At 37.7% G+C, this 18480-nt stretch overlaps 2 protein-coding genes and 1 non-coding gene across 3 annotated transcripts; 2 read left to right on the forward strand and 1 right to left on the reverse strand.

The window, feature by feature from the left end:
• Nucleotides 1-7674: 7674 nt before the first annotated feature.
• TRNAA-UGC (transfer RNA alanine (anticodon UGC)) lies at nt 7675-7747 on the reverse strand. The gene has a single exon. It is a non-coding gene; the product is annotated as a tRNA-Ala (tRNA).
• A 3149-nt stretch (nt 7748-10896) lies between these two features.
• LOC125197483 (uncharacterized) lies at nt 10897-11410 on the forward strand. The gene has a single exon (XM_048096234.2). It carries the CDS (start codon nt 11005-11007, stop codon nt 11209-11211), a length of 207 nt encoding a protein of 68 aa, XP_047952191.1. The 5' UTR covers nt 10897-11004; the 3' UTR covers nt 11212-11410.
• A 2949-nt stretch (nt 11411-14359) lies between these two features.
• On the forward strand, nt 14360-17888 carry NAF1 (nuclear assembly factor 1). Its single transcript, XM_048095730.2, has 4 exons — nt 14360-14635; nt 14966-15856; nt 16413-16490; nt 16579-17888. The coding sequence occupies exons 2-4, from the start codon at nt 15110-15112 to the stop codon at nt 17779-17781; spliced, it is 2028 nt and encodes a 675-aa protein (XP_047951687.1). The 5' UTR covers nt 14360-14635; nt 14966-15109; the 3' UTR covers nt 17782-17888.
• The last annotated feature ends 592 nt before the right edge of the window (nt 17889-18480 follow it).

The following is an 18480-nucleotide window of genomic DNA, read 5'->3' on the forward strand; positions in this document are numbered from 1 at the left end:
TTCTTTCTTTGTACCACATGGCAGACTCAAACGACTCCAGCCGAAGTTCCTCCAATTCTTGCAATTGTAACTTCATTTCTTCTTCGCAAGCTATCGGCTTCATGTTTATTTCTTTCACTGACCAGTACGCCTTGTGCTCAATACCAACCGGTAAGTGACACATCTTGCCAAACACAAGTCTGTAAGGAGACATTCCAATAGGCGCTTTAAAAACAGTTCTGTAGACCCACAATGCGTCCCCGAGTCTCTTGCTCCAGTCCTTCCTTGATGGATTAACTGTTTTCTCCAATATCGCCTTGATCTCGCGATTAGAAATCTCTGCCTGGCCATTAGACTGAGGATGGTAAGGAGTCGACACTCTATGGTGAACACCATATTTCTTCATCAAAGCCTCGATGGTGTGATTACAGAAATGAGTCCCTTGATCCGAGACAATGGCCCGAGGAACTCCATATCTGTTAAAAATATTGGCCTTCAAAAATTTTGCCACCTCCTTCGATTCACATGTTATGGTGGCCTTAGCTTCTATCCACTTAGACACATAGTCTACTGCAACCAATATATATGTATTCCCACAAGACGATGGGAACGGTCCCATAAAGTCCATTCCCCACACATCAAAAATTTCGCACACTATCACTGGGACCTGAGGCATCTCGTCTCTTCTTGAAATTCCCCCCGTCTGCTGGCACCTCTCGCAACATTGGCAAAATTCAAAGGCATCCCTATTTAGCGTCGGCCAATAAAAACCGTTGTCTAAGACTTTCCTCGCTGTCTTCCTTGGTCCAAAGTGACCTCCACATGCTAACGTGTGGCAATGAATTAACACATCTCTTTGTTCCCATTCGAGGATGCATCGTCTAATCACTTGATCTGAGCACATTTTCCATAGGTAAGGATCGTCCCAAAAGTAATATTTAGCTTCACTTCTAATCTTCATCCTCTGGGCCCGGGAAATCTCGTCTGGACTTGGCATCTCTCCCGTGACCAAGTAGTTGGCTAAATCGGCAAACCATGGTTCTGCATTCAGTGTGCGCTTCCCCTTATCTGATTCCCCTAGACCGGTCAAAGCCAAAACTGCTTCCCAGTTAGGTGGTCTAGAAAATTTCTCCAGAAGGTACAAATGCTCCTCGGGGAAGGCATCGGGTATGGCCTCTTCTGTTTCCCCCTGATGTATTCTTTAAGCAACTGGAACTGGAATGCCCTTTCGCAACTGGAACGCCCTTTCGCATATTAACATATCTTTAAGCAACTAGAATGCCCTTTTGCATCCTTCGTCAAAGACGAACTCCACATCATTATGTAACAACCGAGTGAGTGGTTGCGCGATTTTTGCAAAATCCTTGATAAACCTCCTATAGAACCCTGCATGGCCTAGGAAACCTCTCACCTCTTTTTGATTCGTAGGGTATGGTAATTTTTATATCACATCCACCTTTGTTTTGTCTACCTGAATACCCCTCTCAGAAACCACGTGACCCAGGACAATGCCTTCAGTCACCATGAAGTGGCACTTCTCGAAGTTTAACACTAAATGCTTCTCCTGGCATCTCTGTAACACTAGATCAAGGCTGGCTAAACAAGTATCAAATGAGTTCCCATATACAGTGAAATCGTCCATGAATATCTCAATGCATACTTCCAACAGATCCGAGAAAATGCTCATCATACACCGTTGGAAAGTTCCCGGTGCATTACATAATCCAAATGGCATTCTTCGGTATGCATATGTACCAAAAGGGCACGTGAATGTGGTTTTTCCTTGGTCCTCTGGATTCACGTAGATTTGGAAGTAGCCATTGTAGTCTTTCCAGCATCTGATCAATGAAAGATAAAGGAAAATGATCCTTCTTTGTGGCTTCGTTCAACTTCTTGTAGTTGATGCACATCCTCCATCCTGTCACTAATCTGGTGGGTACCAATTCATTCTTCTCATTCTTGACAACCTGTATTCCTGATTTTTTTGGTACCATATGAACAGGACTGACCCACTCGCTGTCAGGAATGGAGTAGATGATCCCTAGAGCAAGCAATTTCAATACCTCCTTTAGGACCTCCTCTCGCATGTTCGGGTTCAGCTTCCGTTGTGCATCTCGATGAGCCTTCGCACTTTCTTCTAAACGAATGTGGTGCATACAAAGATCCGGACTTATTCCTACCAAATCTGAGAGAGTCCATCCTATTTGCTTTCTTGTTTCTTTTGATGACCTCCAATAACTCCTTCTCTTGCTCCTTGGTCAAGTTGTTGTTGACTATTACCGGAAATGTCTCATCCTCCTCCAAGTAAGCGTACTTGAGGCCCGGTGGAAGTGTCTTCAGCTCTGTAATTTCTGGTAAGGTCTCCTTCCCAGACCTAGGAGATTTTTACAGACTAGCCACATAAGCTGATCCCTTAGATCTAGCTGATTAAGGGCTTCTGCAGAATTCCATAATGGCCTTTGTGAGTTCTTCATCTGTTAATTCTGTTGTGTTCATTGCTGCACACTATCCCACAACTTCTTTGTCAATCGAATGGCTCAACTCCGAGTTGTCGATTTGTTCCTGCATCAATTCCGTCTCAAGATATTCTTGGACCGAAGGGTTAATAACATCAATAGCATAGAGATTCTCAACATCTAAAGGCCTTTTCATCCCCTCATCTATGCTAAAGGTATACTTTTCCCCATTATAGTCCAAGCAAATTGTTCCATAAAAAACATCGATAATGGTCTTAGCAGTACGCAAAAATGGACTCCCCAAAATCACCCCCCTGGACTCAGTAGACTCATTATCATTCATCTTGATCACATAAAAATCAGCAGGATATAGAAAATCATGCACCTTGACTATAACATTTTCCAACACTCCTTCAGGGCATGCAAGTTCTATCTGCTAACTGGATCACTACCTTGGTAGCAACCATTCTTACCCCAGTCAACTTCTTATAGATCGAAAGTGGTAAAACATTTATTGACGCCCCTAGATCACACATAGCATGCTCAACCTTGATATCCCCTAGAGAGATGGGTAATGTGAACATACCTGGGTCGGTGCATTTTGAGGGCATCCTTCTTTTTTGTATCACAGCAGACACAGTCTCCCCGATCACAATCTTCCCATCTGGCTTGGTCTTCCCTGCAATAAACTCCTTGATAAACTTACTGAAGGCGGGCATTTTCAAGGCTTGCAAGAATGGCAGGTTGATTTCCAACTTGCTGAAAATTTCCATGAGATCCTTTGTATCATCCTTTTTCTTCTTCGCCTCCCCACGATATGGAAATGGTTTTGCTCGCTTTACTGCATTTGTGGAAGTCCCAGCCTGAGTTTCATCAACTCCCTTGTTTCCTTCCTTACTCACTTCCTCAGGTTCGGGGTCTAGGAAGAACGGGTCCCTCGATCGAGGTAGGGATCCCCCTAAATCTCCCTTCTGGAGGTCTCTCTGAACAAGGATCTCCCTCGGTCTAGCTTCTTCCTCTTGATGTTGGTGACTCTGTTTCCCTTCACTCGCTTGCATAGGCACTTCCTCATCAATTTCCAACGTCGGCCCTTCATAACCCCGCCCAGACCTCAAGGTGATTTGACTAATGTTTGCTCGGTCCGGCGGTTTGACGGTGGCAGGAAGTTTGCCTTCATTCCCTCGCATCTCATTCAAGGAAACTGCGATTTGGGAAAGTTGTTTTGCCATCATGTCCATGGCAGCTTTATGTTCAGACTGAGCATCTTGTAACTTGTGCACCATGTCATTGTTGGAGTGTAGGTTACCTTGCATGAACTGCTGTGAATTCACTAGATCATGGACCATGTCATCCAAACTCCGCTGTGGTCTGGAGTTGAATTGACCCGAATTTGGTCCTTGACCTTGGTTCTGATGATAGTTGCCTTGATGATTGTTGTATTGGTTATTCGACCCTTGATTTCCCTGATGATTATTGTACTGGCTATCAGACCCTTGATTCCCTTGATGATTTGGTTGGGAATTCTGGTAGTGTCCTTGATTATTTCTCTGATGAGGTGGCACATAGGAACTCCCTGGATTGTTCTGATTTCGGTTTCCCCAATTAGTCTAGTCCTAATTCCTGTACCCCAGCTGCAATTGTCCCTCTTGACCTTTCCCTGACCAGTGGGACTGCCTCTCCTGAGGGTGTGCGTAATTCGTGAGCTGAAGTGGAGGTGGCTGGCCTTGATCATGGTCAGTCCATCTGAAGTTTGGGTGAGTCCTCCATGGAGCGTCCCTCTGTCTTCCTTGATTCCAACTTCCATCGGGATTCCAACTTCCCATCGAATTCGCTTGCGCTTGACACTCCCCTTCGCAGGGCTGACTGTAGTATGGTTGAAGTTGTCTTTCCTCTTGACCAGGGGGTTTCTCAATTTCCACTGGAGCATGCGGATTGTATTTCTCAATTGCATTTAGCAAGGCCTTTTCCAGTTTATCGATCCTATCTTCCACCTTCTTGTCTTCTTGATCCATCATTGCATTAGCTGACCCTCTCCTCAATATGCTTCACGGGTTATCATAGACCTTCTTTGCCTCGATCAGTCTCCCCAAGGTTTCCCGAGCTTCACTTGCCTTATTCTTAGTAAAATTTCTCCCGCTCGAGGAGTTCATCAAGTCATTTGATTCAGGGTTTGCACCTTCGTAGAACAGATAGTAAGTCTCCACTTCTATCATCCTGTTGTTCGGACAAGCATCCAACAGCCCCTTGAAACGGGACCAATAAGAACTTCAGAGACTCATCGTATTCTTGTTTGCACTCCTGAATCTCCTTCTTCAAGGCATTCGTCTTGTTGGATGGAAAAAAGTAATCCAGAAATTCCAGTTTAAAATCCTTCCACGTGTTAATCGAGTCCGGTGGAAGCCTTAGCAGCCAAGTGTTCGCCTCCCCTTTGAGAGCAAACGGAATTGCTCGAAGACGGTAGTCCTCTTCTGTTGCCTCGTTGGGTCGCTTTTGAATGCTGCATAGTTTACTGAACTCGTTCAAAAATTCATAGGGGCATTCGTTCCTACGTCCAGAGAAAGTAGGAAGAACTCCAAGTACATTTGTCTTGATATCGATCGACCTCCGTCGTTGGTTCGAGACTATAGCATGAGCGGGTTCACCGTCAAGATGTGCGGTGAGCGACCCTATTTCCGGATCGGGATCTAGCAGATGAGCCATATCTGGATCCTTCTCCTCCTCGGTCTCGGAATGCTCTGGTTCTGTTGATGACCCTGGGTTCTCCTCTGTCGACGAATTCCACTCCTTTTCACTTTCTGACTCGAACGGGAATGGATCCTCCGTCCTCAATCCTGATCTGGTGGTGATGGTAGATGTAGATTCCTTTACTCGCCACTTGTATTGGCCACTCCCTGATCCAGATGAGCTTGCCCAACTTCCAGATTGGAAGCCTGCTTTCATAAACTGTCAAGGAGAAAGAAAATAACATAAATTAAAATATTTACTCCAAATCTTTAAATGAAATAACAACAAACGCCATCCATCCCCGGCAACGGCGCCATTTGAAAAGTCTGTCTGTTGCATACAGTGTGTTCAAAAGGAAAAACAGGTTCCCTATGTCCAGCAAATCCACTAGATCACGCGGTCTAGGAACTCGTTGGTCGCAGGAAATCCCGGTCGTCGGACACACAGAGCACTTCTTTCAAAAACCCTCTACCACTTTACTAAACCTAGTATAGGGAAGTAGGGATCGATCCCACAGAGAAGGATACGTAATACTCATGTTCAAGGATTTGGGTGTGTTTTTGGTGTTGGCTGCTGCCACGCATTTTCTTGGGTTGAGGAAAACAAATTAAACTTGACTTGAGAATCTTTAAAAATCCTAAGCTAACAGCTAGACCTAGGCGAAATTATAAGAGAACGTTGCAAGGAAATTAACTGCTCAACACTTGATCTAAGAAAACTACTTTACTACTAGACCTAGGGAAACAAACCGACTGTGGGGACCATGACTGAAAAAGTAGAGTTCGTACGAAAAGCTGGCAGAATAACTAACTCTAATACTAACTAACATCGACATCGTCTTCTACAACCAAATTGCGTAAAACTCATAAGAAATTCAACATGAACGAAATCAAAACAGAGCAAACTAATTTTAAATCAAATTTATGCATAAACAACGAAGAACTAAATAGATCTGCAGACACTAGACGAAGCAAAACAGAAAACAAGAAGAAAACTCGAATCCATCTAACAACTTTCTTTTCTCACGTCGAATCCAACCTCAGACGCTAAATCCACTCCGGATCCAAGCGTCCAACACGAACTCCAACCAACAGAAACTCTTCATCACTTCAGATTCGAACAAAAAAAAACTCCAAAAGTCAATAAACCACAGATCTATCACCAAATTCCCATATCAAACACCACAACATCAAAATAAAACAGAGATCGACATAATACTTGTAGAAATAAACTACCAGCAGAGAGATCTACGCAAATCGACTTGAAATTCAACTGCTAAACGCAAATCAACAAAGCAGAAGACAATAAGTATCATCAACAACCAGGTCGACTCCCAAAAGTGAAGTTTGACAGCAAAACGAGCAAAACAACTGAAATTAAAAGGAATTGTATCTTCGTCCACACTCGGACGGTGTTACCAACCGCGAAACTTCTAAAGAAAGTAACCTTTCGTACCCGACTACCCCAGATCTCCCATTCCCAAGTGTGTGTAATGTGTGTGAGCTAAGAAGAGTGAAAAAGTGATGATATTCCTTTTTGTGCGTTGCATGCTCTTCTATATATAAGCGTTGGAGTGGGGCCCAGCGAAGTATAGATAAGACTTTGTTGCCCTCAGTTATTGACTCCTCTGTCACGCCTTCTTTTCTTTTAAATCCTGCTCACTTCGTTCATTTCCTTCGCTAGACCATCTCCTTCAACACTTCCTCGATCTAGCGATTTTTCTTCACACACCTGGCTTAGGAAACATGTTAGACCCAGCAAATTTCACATATAACCGATGCATGAAATTAGCCTTATCATTGACCTATAGCTGGTCTATTCTTATCGTGGATGCTCTAAATTAACCAACTTTATTTTTCCACTCTTAGATAAACCAAGTTGATCAAACACTAAACACTTAGTAAAACTTTTTACGAAAATAAAATATATTTTTCACAATTTATAAATGTGCTGTCATACTATTTTTGGTTAAATAAAATAAGAATTATTATTAAATTGGAATAATTTTTCACAATTTATAATTACGTTTTCGTATATTTTTTATAACGCCATTGTAAACAGTATATAACAAATAAAACTTTTATTAAAACATTCTTTTCTCAATTTATAAATATATTTCCTTAATATTTTTCATAAAATAAAAAACATGGTCTTGTTTTCTCTAAAAACCATATTTGAGTAAGTTTTACTTACATTCAATTAAAGAATCTTTTACGAATAAAATATCAGAATTTTATCTTCAAGATATTTTATTTTCAAGTAAATATTTCTATTCTCTTACTAAATCATTAGTTGATTAAACAAAAAAAAAGGAATTTGTATTTAAATAAAATGGACTTGTTATAATATTGTTGAGCATAAATAATCAGAAAAGTACCTCAGAATTTTCTTACGTACCTCAGAATTTTCTTACTCTTTAAAAATCTTAATGAATTATAACAGAAATAACAAGTAAAGTGGACAAGATAAGAAATGTGAAAAAATTGGATAAAATAATGAATGATAGTAACAAAAGTGGAGATGCGGGGGATCGAACCCCGTGCCTCTCGCATGCAAAGCGAGCGCTCTACCATTTGAGCTACATCCCCATTTTGGTTAATCCATAATTACAGTTTTATTTGTTTGAAAGGAATTACGTAATTTCTTGCAGACAATCTTCATTCTTAAATTTTAATAGTTAAAATGATATATGGTTCATCAACTTGTTGAATATATACACTCCAAGCTTTTTCAATCAATTATAACTTCTTCTCTTTTCCCTGTCTATTTAATTTCCAAACTATCTTCTGAAATTGTGGCAATAATATTTTATTTAAAAATATTTATATAAATAACACATGTACATAGAACTAATAATTGCATGAAATGGGTGGTATGGCACAGATATTGACAGTATCAAAAATAGCCTGCAACACCTACTATTACGTGTGCGGCTCCAACACAATCCACATAGCTGTAAAATTTAACTTTTTTTTATAATGATCAATGAAGGGAATGTAGAATGCAAAATACTTCGTTCGTCCCATTACAATTACTGTATCATATAACTCACTATATATAGGGAACTAGCTAAAATTTTAAAAATAAGTCATTGTAATATAATTTTGAAATTAGAAATAAATCAAAATTTTATGTTCTCCTATTAATATACTTATCAAACAAAAGGAGTAGCGTATACTATCTCTGTCCCTGAAAATTTGATACAGTTTACCATTTCGGTCCGTCCCTGAAAATTTGATACACTTTACTTTTACCATTTTTGGTAGTGGACCTCATATTCCACTAACTCATTCCCACTCACATTTTATTATAAAACTAATACTTTAAAAGTAGGACCCACATCCCACCAACTTTTTCAACTCCCTTTCCATTACATTTCTTAAAACTCGTGTCGAGTTAAAGTGTAGCAAATTTTGGGGGACGAAGGTAGTATTAAAAATTTATATACTCCTATCATGGCTGGCCAATCCAACATTACGAAATCAAATCAGTTTGCGGGAATCAATAAAGCAATAACTGAAAAGTACAATTACGAATTTTTAAATTAAATAAAATCTAAGGAATTTTTAAAAAAAATATCTCAACATAAATTACATAACCCTTCCTGAAATAAGATTTTAGGGTGGCCGGTACCGGTAGGGCAGTTGAACATGAATTTATTACAAACCATATCTTATCTATACATTAAATTCTGAATATATATAAAAATATAATATGAGAAGCATAAATTAGGAAATAAATCATTAAGGTATAGGGAAAGGTTCATTTACTCCCCCTTAAAAATAACAACAAATCATTGTACCACAAAATAATGAAGAGATATAAAAGGGCCTAGACGTCGGCAAATGTATACATGCAAATCGACAAAAGTCACAAAACCATATTAATTGCAAAACACTTGCATGATAAAATAAATTAACTCGATCGACAAGTCAAATTCATTTAAGTATCTTTTATTTTGATAAAAATTCAAATGTAGTATCATATTGTACGATAATGATGACATTGATCGGCACCGGTAGTGTATAAATCCATGGAGTTTGTCAATTGGGTTATCAATTTGGTCTTTGTAGGTAGTTGCTACTCCACATATTTACTGGTATATACTTAGATACTTGTCGTTTTAATTCACAACAAAATAAATATACGAATATCTATTAACCAATCTTGGTTATGGATCTTTAATTAGTCACAAACTCAAATAAATATATAAGAGTGAGTTACATAGATTATCTAGAAAGTTTGAGGTTCATATATTTGCAATTTCGAAAATTATGAAAAGTCTCTGAACTTGATGAATTTATATGTTAGGGAGTTTTATACAATTTTTTTTGGGACTAAAATGTCCCTCAACATAAGAAGGATATTTTCACATTCCAAATAAGTCGCATATCAGGTATCCAAGGTTGAACAAATGGAGTATAACCTAGTGGAACATCGAATAAATCACATATTATATTACGCATTTGTATGATTGCTTATATTAATTTTGTTTGTAATTTTGATATATTTTTTTTATTATTATATCTTATGTCTATTAAGCTTTACATTTAAATACTTACGTAGTAGGAGTATAAATTTTTAATAATGTCAAAGGATATATATACACAGTCATACAATTATTTGATCAGTAGTATATTATTATTATTATTATTATTATTATTATTATTATTATTATTATTATTAGCGATGTATGTGTTGAATCTTGATATTTCTATCGTGATACATATATCTCTTCAAAAAGTTGTATTTTGATATTTATGATTTGAAGTTTAAATAAACGAAAATATCCTGGCTTGGCAGCTGAAAGAGGACATGTTTTACACCCCCATAAAACAAATTTTAATAAATCAAACAAAATAAAATTTGTGACTCCAATTCACAACCATATTTATCCTAATTTGACGACAGTTGTCTCAAAACTAATCTTAATTCGCAATCACAAACTTCTAAACTTGTGAGTGAATTTAGTTTTAGACTCTGTGTTTGTCAATCAGACAATTAAGAGCAAACCAAAACATTAAGCTATATGTGACTATTTTTAAATATTTATTAAAATATTTTAATTCTAAAACATAGTTGAAAATATTTTTGATCAAGGGATTTATTTTAATTAATTCTATTCTTGGAAATAGGTTGCAGCACTATTATTAAAACGAATTGTATGTAGATATTAATTAAATAGTCAAATATTTCTGAACATGTTAACTGTCCCAGACCTCATTTAATAATCCAACCAGATGTATGTGAAAAATGTAATAAAATGTATACGTGTCCTCAAATGATATATACCCTCGCGTATCAATTAAATACAGTATGTAATTGATTTTTTAATGCTTGGCACTGATTTTTTAATCATTTTACAATTGTCTTAACTCTTAACCATTAGTTGTGCATTCACATAAATGAACATTTGCAAAATTATCCACTTCAAAAACTATTAGATTCGAGTAATATTTTGCCTCTACAGGTCAAATGAAAGATTAAAAACTTGAGTATAAAGACTTAAAAACACACATTCTTAAAAAAAATTAAAATAATAATATTAAAACAACAAGAGTAATAAATTATCGTTTTGACTTTATATTGTTGGGAAGTCGGAGCAACCAACCATACAGGGCAGTAAAATTAATAACACAGCAGAAATAAATAAATGATTAAAAACACTAATTGGCCAAGTCCCATTGAAAAGAAAAGAAAATCTAAATTAGGAAAAAAAAGTCAACGTACAATCATGATTGCATGCTGCACACCTCCGTCGCCTATAAATACTTATCAAATCCTTTTACTCAATTCATCACTCAAAGGTAAACAATTCTAGTATGAAATTAAAATAGTAAATACAATGGTTTGCTTCTGCTTTCTGGTAGATCAGACGAGAAAGGTGCGGCAGCAGAAGCCGGCGGCCGGAATATGCTCGCGGTGCGGCGGCGGAGCGAGCGTGGCGGACATGAAGACGGCCACCAGATTCTGCTACGTGCCCTTCTACTGGAGGACTTGGAGAGCTATCGTGTGTACCTTTTGCGGCTCCATTCTCAAGTCATATAGGTAATTTCACCTCCGCCGCCGCCGCCGCCTCTAATATTAATTAACTAGTCCATTTATTTTTGAGATGGCTAATGCCCGTGAAATCGTTTAGCTAGGCGGTTTATCGATTTTATTTTTATTTGGATGATGTACTAACTTCATTGTTGGTTGTATAAAGTGGAAGAAATTTGTAAATAAAGCTTTTCCTTTGAGTCGCCGATCAACTCGTTTGTCTAAATTTTATTTACAATGTTTTTCTCTCTACACTTTTGTTGTTAAATAAATGCTACTACATCCCATCTAAAAAAAAGGAGTACATACCAACTACCCAATGTTCTAACAACCGCATGAGTAAGCAAACTAACTTACGAAACTATCACTTCATTGTTTAATCGGTCGAACCAATATGGTACATGCTATTGCTAATCAGGTTGAAATACTATGGATTAGCATATATACATATAACTAAATATAAATATTAGTAATAAAATTTAATAAAATGTACTTATTCATAAGTATATAGGAGTAATAAGATAAAGATGCATGTTATAGTTTGATACTACCTCCGTCTCCCAAATTTGTCCCACTTTGACCCGGCACGAGTTTTAAAAAATGTACTCCCTCCGTCCCCTATTAGGAGTTACTCTTTGACCGGATACGAGTTTTAAGAATTGTAAAGAAAACTTGGTTGAAAAAGTTAGTGGAATGTGGGACCCATTTTTTTACATTGGTTTTATAATAAAAAGTGAGTGAATTGAGTTAGTGGAATGTGGGACCTACTTACTTTTTATGGTAAAAATGAAGTGTGACTCTTAATCGGGGACGGACCGAAATGGAAAAGTGTGACTCTTAATGGGAGACAGAGGGAGTAATTGAAAGTGAGTTGAAAAAGTTAGTGGATTATGGGTTCTACTTTTATATATTAGTTTTATAATACAATGTGAGTAATAATGAGTTAGTGGAATATGAGGTCCACTACAAAAAATGGTAAAAGTGAAATGAGACAAATATTGGGAGACAGACAGAAATAAAAAAAATGGGATAAATTTTCAGGACTGAGTTAGTAATAATTACTCCCTCCGTCCCCGATTAAGAGTCACACTTTGACCGGGCACGGATTTTAAGAAATGTAAAGAAAAGTTGGTTGAAAAAGTTGGTAGAATTTGAGACCCACTTTTTTATATTGGTTTATAATAAAATGTGAGTGAAGAGAGTTAGTGGAATGCGATACTTACTTACCAATTATGGTAAAAATGAAGTGTGACTCTTAATTGGGGACGAACCGAAATGGAAAAGTGTGACTCTTAATCGGGGATGGAGAGAGTAATACATATGTATACATACATACATATATATATATATATATGTATATATATGTATGTATCAAAAGATAGCGACATGGTAATCAAGATTCTCACCTAAACCACTGTACATGCCAAAAGAGAAGTATGTTTTGCAAGTAAGCAAGGATTGAGTTTTGGGGTAGAAATATCTAGGTGTATACATTAAATGCAATACCACGTGTACGAATATGGAAATCGGAAACTAATAATCATCTATATATCTATAGTATGCTGGAAATTGATTAATAGTTGAGTTGGCAGAAACATAGATGCATGGCAACATATTTCCGCCATTGATATGTGATAGTTGGCTGCATTTAAACTCTCCTCTGTTGACTGCCAAAATTAAGTTATGGGTCGCCATTCATTTTGGGTTTCCCTTTTTCGCCTTCGTATATTCGTTTTGCATTTATCAAAACATCAATTAATTTAATTGCACCACTAAGTATGTTATGTGTCGTGTAGGGGCCATCTATATGTAGTAATACTTGTTTAGCTTTAGTGTATGTCTATATAATAGTATTGTTCTAGAACCACGGGCAGACATAACTTTTAAATGATTGTGTTTTTTAAATTTTGAGTTTAAAATGCGGAAAGAATAACTTTCGTACTATAACAATTGACACAACATATATTGTAAATTTTACACGACTATAAGATTTATTCTTGCTTTATAGAAACTACAACGAGATCTTAATTAGTTCATCCAACTGTGTCATCCATTTACTAGAATAAAAAGTACTCATGAAAACTGTTTTTGCGTGGTGTTTACCTATATCCTTTCAAATGTGACTTCCATTGAAGACTAATAGTTTGATTTTTATTTTATGCATATGTATTTAATTTCAAGTAGGTTAAAAAAAGATGTTATGAATTAAATCATACTAATATATGACATACTTGATGAATGATACGAAATTTTAGGAGATTTTGTTTGTGAGTAGGTTGAAAGATAAAATAGTATACACTCTCTCTGTCCCACTAAAATGACAAATTTTTCTTTTTGATTTGTCCCAACCAATATGACTCATTACTAAAAATGAAAACACCTTTTATATCTATTTTATTCTCTATCTCTTACTTCACTTTCTCCACTTGACACACAAAATAAAGTTATATAAAATCTCGTGCCGCTCAAGGAAGGAGTCATCTTCCTTGGGGTGGAGAGAGGATTTATATGTAAATGTGACATCTTTTTGTTGAATAAAAAAAAGAAAAATGTGACATTTATTATAGGACAAGGTAAGTATCATACACATAGGTATCGTAGCACTAATAATGATGTGTAAATTAAGAGAGAGAGAGAAAATAAAATCAATCCAATCATCAATAAATATGTCATCTATTCATACACATAGGTATCGTAGCACTAATAATGATGTGTAAATTAAGAGAGAGAAAAAATAAAATCAATCCAATCATCAATAAATATGGCATCTAAATGATCAATGTATCATAAAAGAAATAAATGGAGATAAAAAAAAAAAAAAACTCATACACCATTTATAGTTTCAGGAGCAAACGCAAAATAGTCATCAGAGACATTTTATATTTTTATATGTAATTTTTCGTTTTCATGATCCTTAAACTTAACTTTCCTACTTGAAAAACTTAAAAGGTGCAAATCCTATTTTTGGGATTAATCATGAAATTCACTCATGTTTTAAATAGGTCCAAAAATCAAAATATCAAAATAGAGAGGAATAGTTAAATAGTGCTAGGTCGGAATCTTGAAATCTAAATCGGGCCGAAACTAGGGCCACGATGGATGGAGCCCACACTAGGAAAAAGAAAATAAAAAATAAAACAAAAATATGGAAAAGGCAACTCAATATTGGTAATTTGGTACAATACCGTGCAATAAACCCTAGGGTTTAAGGAATATTAGGTAAATTATTGCTGCAGATTTGAAGCAAGTTCCAGGTGAATATCACCGTTTGATTATGTGAAAATTCCTCCAAAAATCGCAATTTGATTGAACTTCAGATGGGGATATAGGGGTTTAGGGCTAATTTGAGCAATAAGTGGGAATTCGACGGGAGAATCAGAATGAATGATATTTAAGGTCTGAGGCGCGATTTGAAGATCTTTGAGGACAAAATCCAGGTAAAAGAGTGTTTTTCCTTTCTCCTTTTTTTTTGTGAATTCATTGTTTTTCTGTTTTCCGTTGTCCAAGTGCTCAATTATGTTGATGTATACTACTGTCATTTGTTTTATGTGAAAAATATATTCTTTGTTTAGATTGAACTCGGCTGTCTCCTTCAAAATTTTGTACAGTAGAAAATCCATTGGTCTTTTACTGGGCTTCTGTTAATTACTTATAATTCACCTCGCTGATTTTCCGTTTTCAAACCCCCTCATATATGCATATAACCATGAAATTATCCACCTCAACAACCCTAGATTCTACTGCTAAAGATGGTTGGTTTCTTGCAGACTCCCGCTGTTGAAGGACCGAACCCGGAAGAGGACGAAACACCTCACCGAGAAACCTACTGAACTCTTTGTTCCAGAGCTTGACCATTTCCCCTCATCATTTTCTGATTCGTTCCTTGACGTTGAGCCCCTGGCGGCTGGTTTATGGAAGGCGTCGGTGTGAATATGCCTGATTTAGTGGAAGAAGTGGTCGATTTTGAATCCATTAGAGGTCAATTAGTTGATGGTAGGAAGGAATTTGACGTTTTGGGGGAAACTTTGGAGGGTTCTACTGTAAAGGCAGAACCTTTGTGTGGTTTAGAGCTGGAAGATGGAGAAATTGAGGGTGATGTTGAGGAATGTATTGAAAAGAGTAGTGGCAGAAACTTGGGGGATTTAGGGTGTTTGGTTGAGGAGCAGCTTGGGAAAGTGAGCTTAGATGGTGCAACAGAAAAAAATCTATGTGTTCTTCAAGTTGTTACTTCATTGAACCATGAGATTAGTGGTGTTGAAGAAGCTGTCACGGAAGACAGCTCCAAGAGTGTGGAAGTAGGAATTGGTACTTGTGATGGTATGAAGAGTGATGGTGATGTGGTGGTACTTGGTGACAATGAGAATAAGGTTGATGAGAGTGTGGATGATGGAGATGGGAGTAAGAATGAGAGTGAAGATGAAGACGAGAGCTCGTCTGATTCATCATCTTCTTCGTCTTCCTCTAGTTCCAGTGAGGACGATGATGATGGCGAGAATACAGGCAAGAATGGAGAGGGTAGCGGTGATGAGGAGACTGAGATGGAAGATGGTGAGATTTTGTTGTCTGATTTAGAAGAAATGGTTTCGTGGAGTGATGTTGAAGATGAGGATGGGGGTGGTGCCGGAGGTGGCCCGATCAAATCTAAGAATGAGCTCAAGGTTTGTGATTGTGTCTGTAAATTTGGTGGATTTATGTTATTTAAACACTTGCTATATCTGTATATCATGCATGAATTTCCATCTAATGTATGTGTCTTATTTATTGCAATTTGGTGTTGTAATGCTGCTTACTTATGAAACATTGAAAATTTTAGTACGAGGGAATTGTCGAATGTGTATTTTATTAATCTTCAAGTTTTAGAAAATGCCAAAAAAATTGAGTTAGATTTGACCTAAGAAAAGAATCATTTGGTTAAGGTATTGTTCGTGCCCTTTGATGCTTGATATCTGTGTTATGTGAGATACCTTCATTTCGTGCAACGAAAGTTGCCATGCCCTATGGAAGTCTATGTTCTGCAAGGACCATTACCATGCAACGTGTTGTTTTGGAACCAACAATTCATTCAATATCTGTCATTTGTCAACAGATGACTGCTCATAGTTATCTTATGATGGATGCATTTTCATGGTTTCGCTTTCTGTAATCTGTAGTCAGATTTGCTCCTAATGTGAAACAAAGCTTATGTTGTTCTACTTTTTCTTTCTTATTATGCAGGATCTCCCTCCTGTTCCTTCTGTTGATGTGACCTTGGAACCACATCATCAAACCCTTCCAGTTGGAACAGTTTTGTCGGTAAAACTGCTTTGCTATGTTGCATTTATTGATAATGTTTTCTTGATTTGGTTTTCTTGGATTGAGTAGTATTATTAACATTGAACAGATGATTGGTGCCCAAGTGATTGTGGAAGGTGTCGAGAAACACAATCCTCTCAATGAAGGCTCAATTCTTTGGATTACTGATAGCAGATCCCCTCTGGGGATTGTTGATGAAATCTTTGGGCCTGTGAAGAACCCTTACTACATTGTGAGATACAACTCTGAGGAGGAAGTCCCTACTGGTATCCAACAAGGAACCTTGATCTCGTTCGTTGCAGAGTTTGCAGATCATGTACTAAATAACAAGAATCTCTACCAGAAAGGGTATGATGCATCTAATGAGAACGACGAAGAGCTGTATGAGGATGCTGAATTCTCGGATGACGAGAAAGAGGCCGAGTTCAAGAGAATGATGAAGATGAAGAAAAGGGGAACAAATGATTCCAAGCCCGGAAACAAGAGGAAGGAGAAACGTCAGCAGAATAATCAGAAAGGGAACGGGAGCTGGAACAATAACCGTGATTCTACTGCACAAACTCCTCGTGTTGGTGAAGACCAGGGTTCATCGGGCTCTAGGCAGGGTTTTGGTGATCAAGGTGCCATTCCTCCTCCGTTCCAGCAAAGCCCTCAAGCACCGGCCTTTCCTGCTCCGACTGGAAGTTGGAACAATGGGTTTCTGCAACATCAGCAACTAAATGCAAACCTTCTTGCTGGATTGCCGCCAAACGGGATGCTGTGGATGCAGCAAAACCTACCCTACCTGTTCCCAGCGGGTGCACCATTTCAACAGCAAATTGGTATGATCACCGGGATGCCACCAAACTTTAATCCAATGGTTGGACTACAAAATATTGGTGGGATGAATCCACCTTGGCCTATGGATCAGAATGCGTTGCAGTTTGGAATGCAGGGCCAGCAAGGGCCACCGCTGCCTCAGTTTGGAGTGCAGGGCCAGCAAGGTCCACCTCCACCGCCTCAGTTCGAAGTGCAGGGCCAGCAAGGTCCACCTCCACCGCCTCAGTTTGGAGTGCAGGGCCAGCAAGGTCCACCACGGCCTCAGTTTGGAGTGCAAGGCCAGCAAGGTACACCACAGCCTCTGAATGGTGGCGGAGAGCAAGCAGTCCAGTCTCAGGGATCCCAAGATAGTGTAGGTTTGCAGCCATCTCCTCCGTCCATGAGTTTCAATGGAGGGCGTGGTGGTGGAAGAAGACATCACAGGGGCCGAGGGCGTAATGGTGGTGGCAGGGGCAGGGGCGGGCATTCGTGAGAAATACTTTATTCCAATTATTCTGTCAAATTTTTGTTCTTCCCTTTGCGAACCTTTTATTAATTGTAGTTACATGTTGTATAATATGTAATCATGTTTCATGTTCACCTTTTTGGTTCATGTGAGCTTTACTCTCCACAAATTTTCAAGTTTTGCTCCAATTAAAACATGTTTTATTTACACCTTTTGCCATGCAGCATTCATTTTCACAAGAATTCAGATCATGAACTTAAAGAGAGAATTTGTTTTTTTCTTTTTGTTGGGATGAACAAGCCGTAAAATGGCACTAGTATTTACTTAATTGTCTGATTGTCTCTATTATTAATTTATTCTATGAAAACTCTTGGACAAATATGTAAGTAGAAATAGTGTCTGAAAGATATATTTCTAGGCATTTATTAATTTATTATTAGTACAAAGTTTCGAGATTCAGAGACAAATTACTGATCAAGTTTCACATTTGGTTTATCATTGTTCTTCTTAGAATTTCCTGTTGCATTGTCTAATTTGTTTCAATAGTACAAGTCATGAACGAGTTATATATTATTACCATGCCAAAAATATTTTTCCTTAGGCTGGGATTAATTTGTTACTAATTTAGTCCATTTTGAATCTATATTCGTATGATAGCAGAATACTTCCGGCATTCTGAAAGGCCAAGTACAACAATTTTTTCGAAAATATTATCCCTCAATTTCA

Source organism: Salvia hispanica, chromosome 4, assembly GCF_029641045.1.
Source record: "Salvia hispanica isolate PSC_SH4W2 chromosome 4, Shi_PSC_v1, whole genome shotgun sequence".
NCBI lineage: Eukaryota > Viridiplantae > Streptophyta > Magnoliopsida > Lamiales > Lamiaceae > Salvia > Salvia hispanica.

Bases quoted from the DNA above. Each gene is read 5' to 3' on its own strand.
- LOC125197483 (XM_048096234.2), top strand. From the start codon at position 11,005: ATGGTTTGCTTCTGCTTTCTGGTAGATCAGACGAGAAAGGTGCGGCAG.
- NAF1 (XM_048095730.2), top strand. From the start codon at position 15,110: ATGGAAGGCGTCGGTGTGAATATGCCTGATTTAGTGGAAGAAGTGGTC. The intron at 15,857-16,412 runs GTTTGTGATTGT...CTTATTATGCAG, and splicing joins AATCTAAGAATGAGCTCAAG to GATCTCCCTCCTGTTCCTTC. The intron at 16,491-16,578 runs GTAAAACTGCTT...AACATTGAACAG, and splicing joins CAGTTGGAACAGTTTTGTCG to ATGATTGGTGCCCAAGTGAT.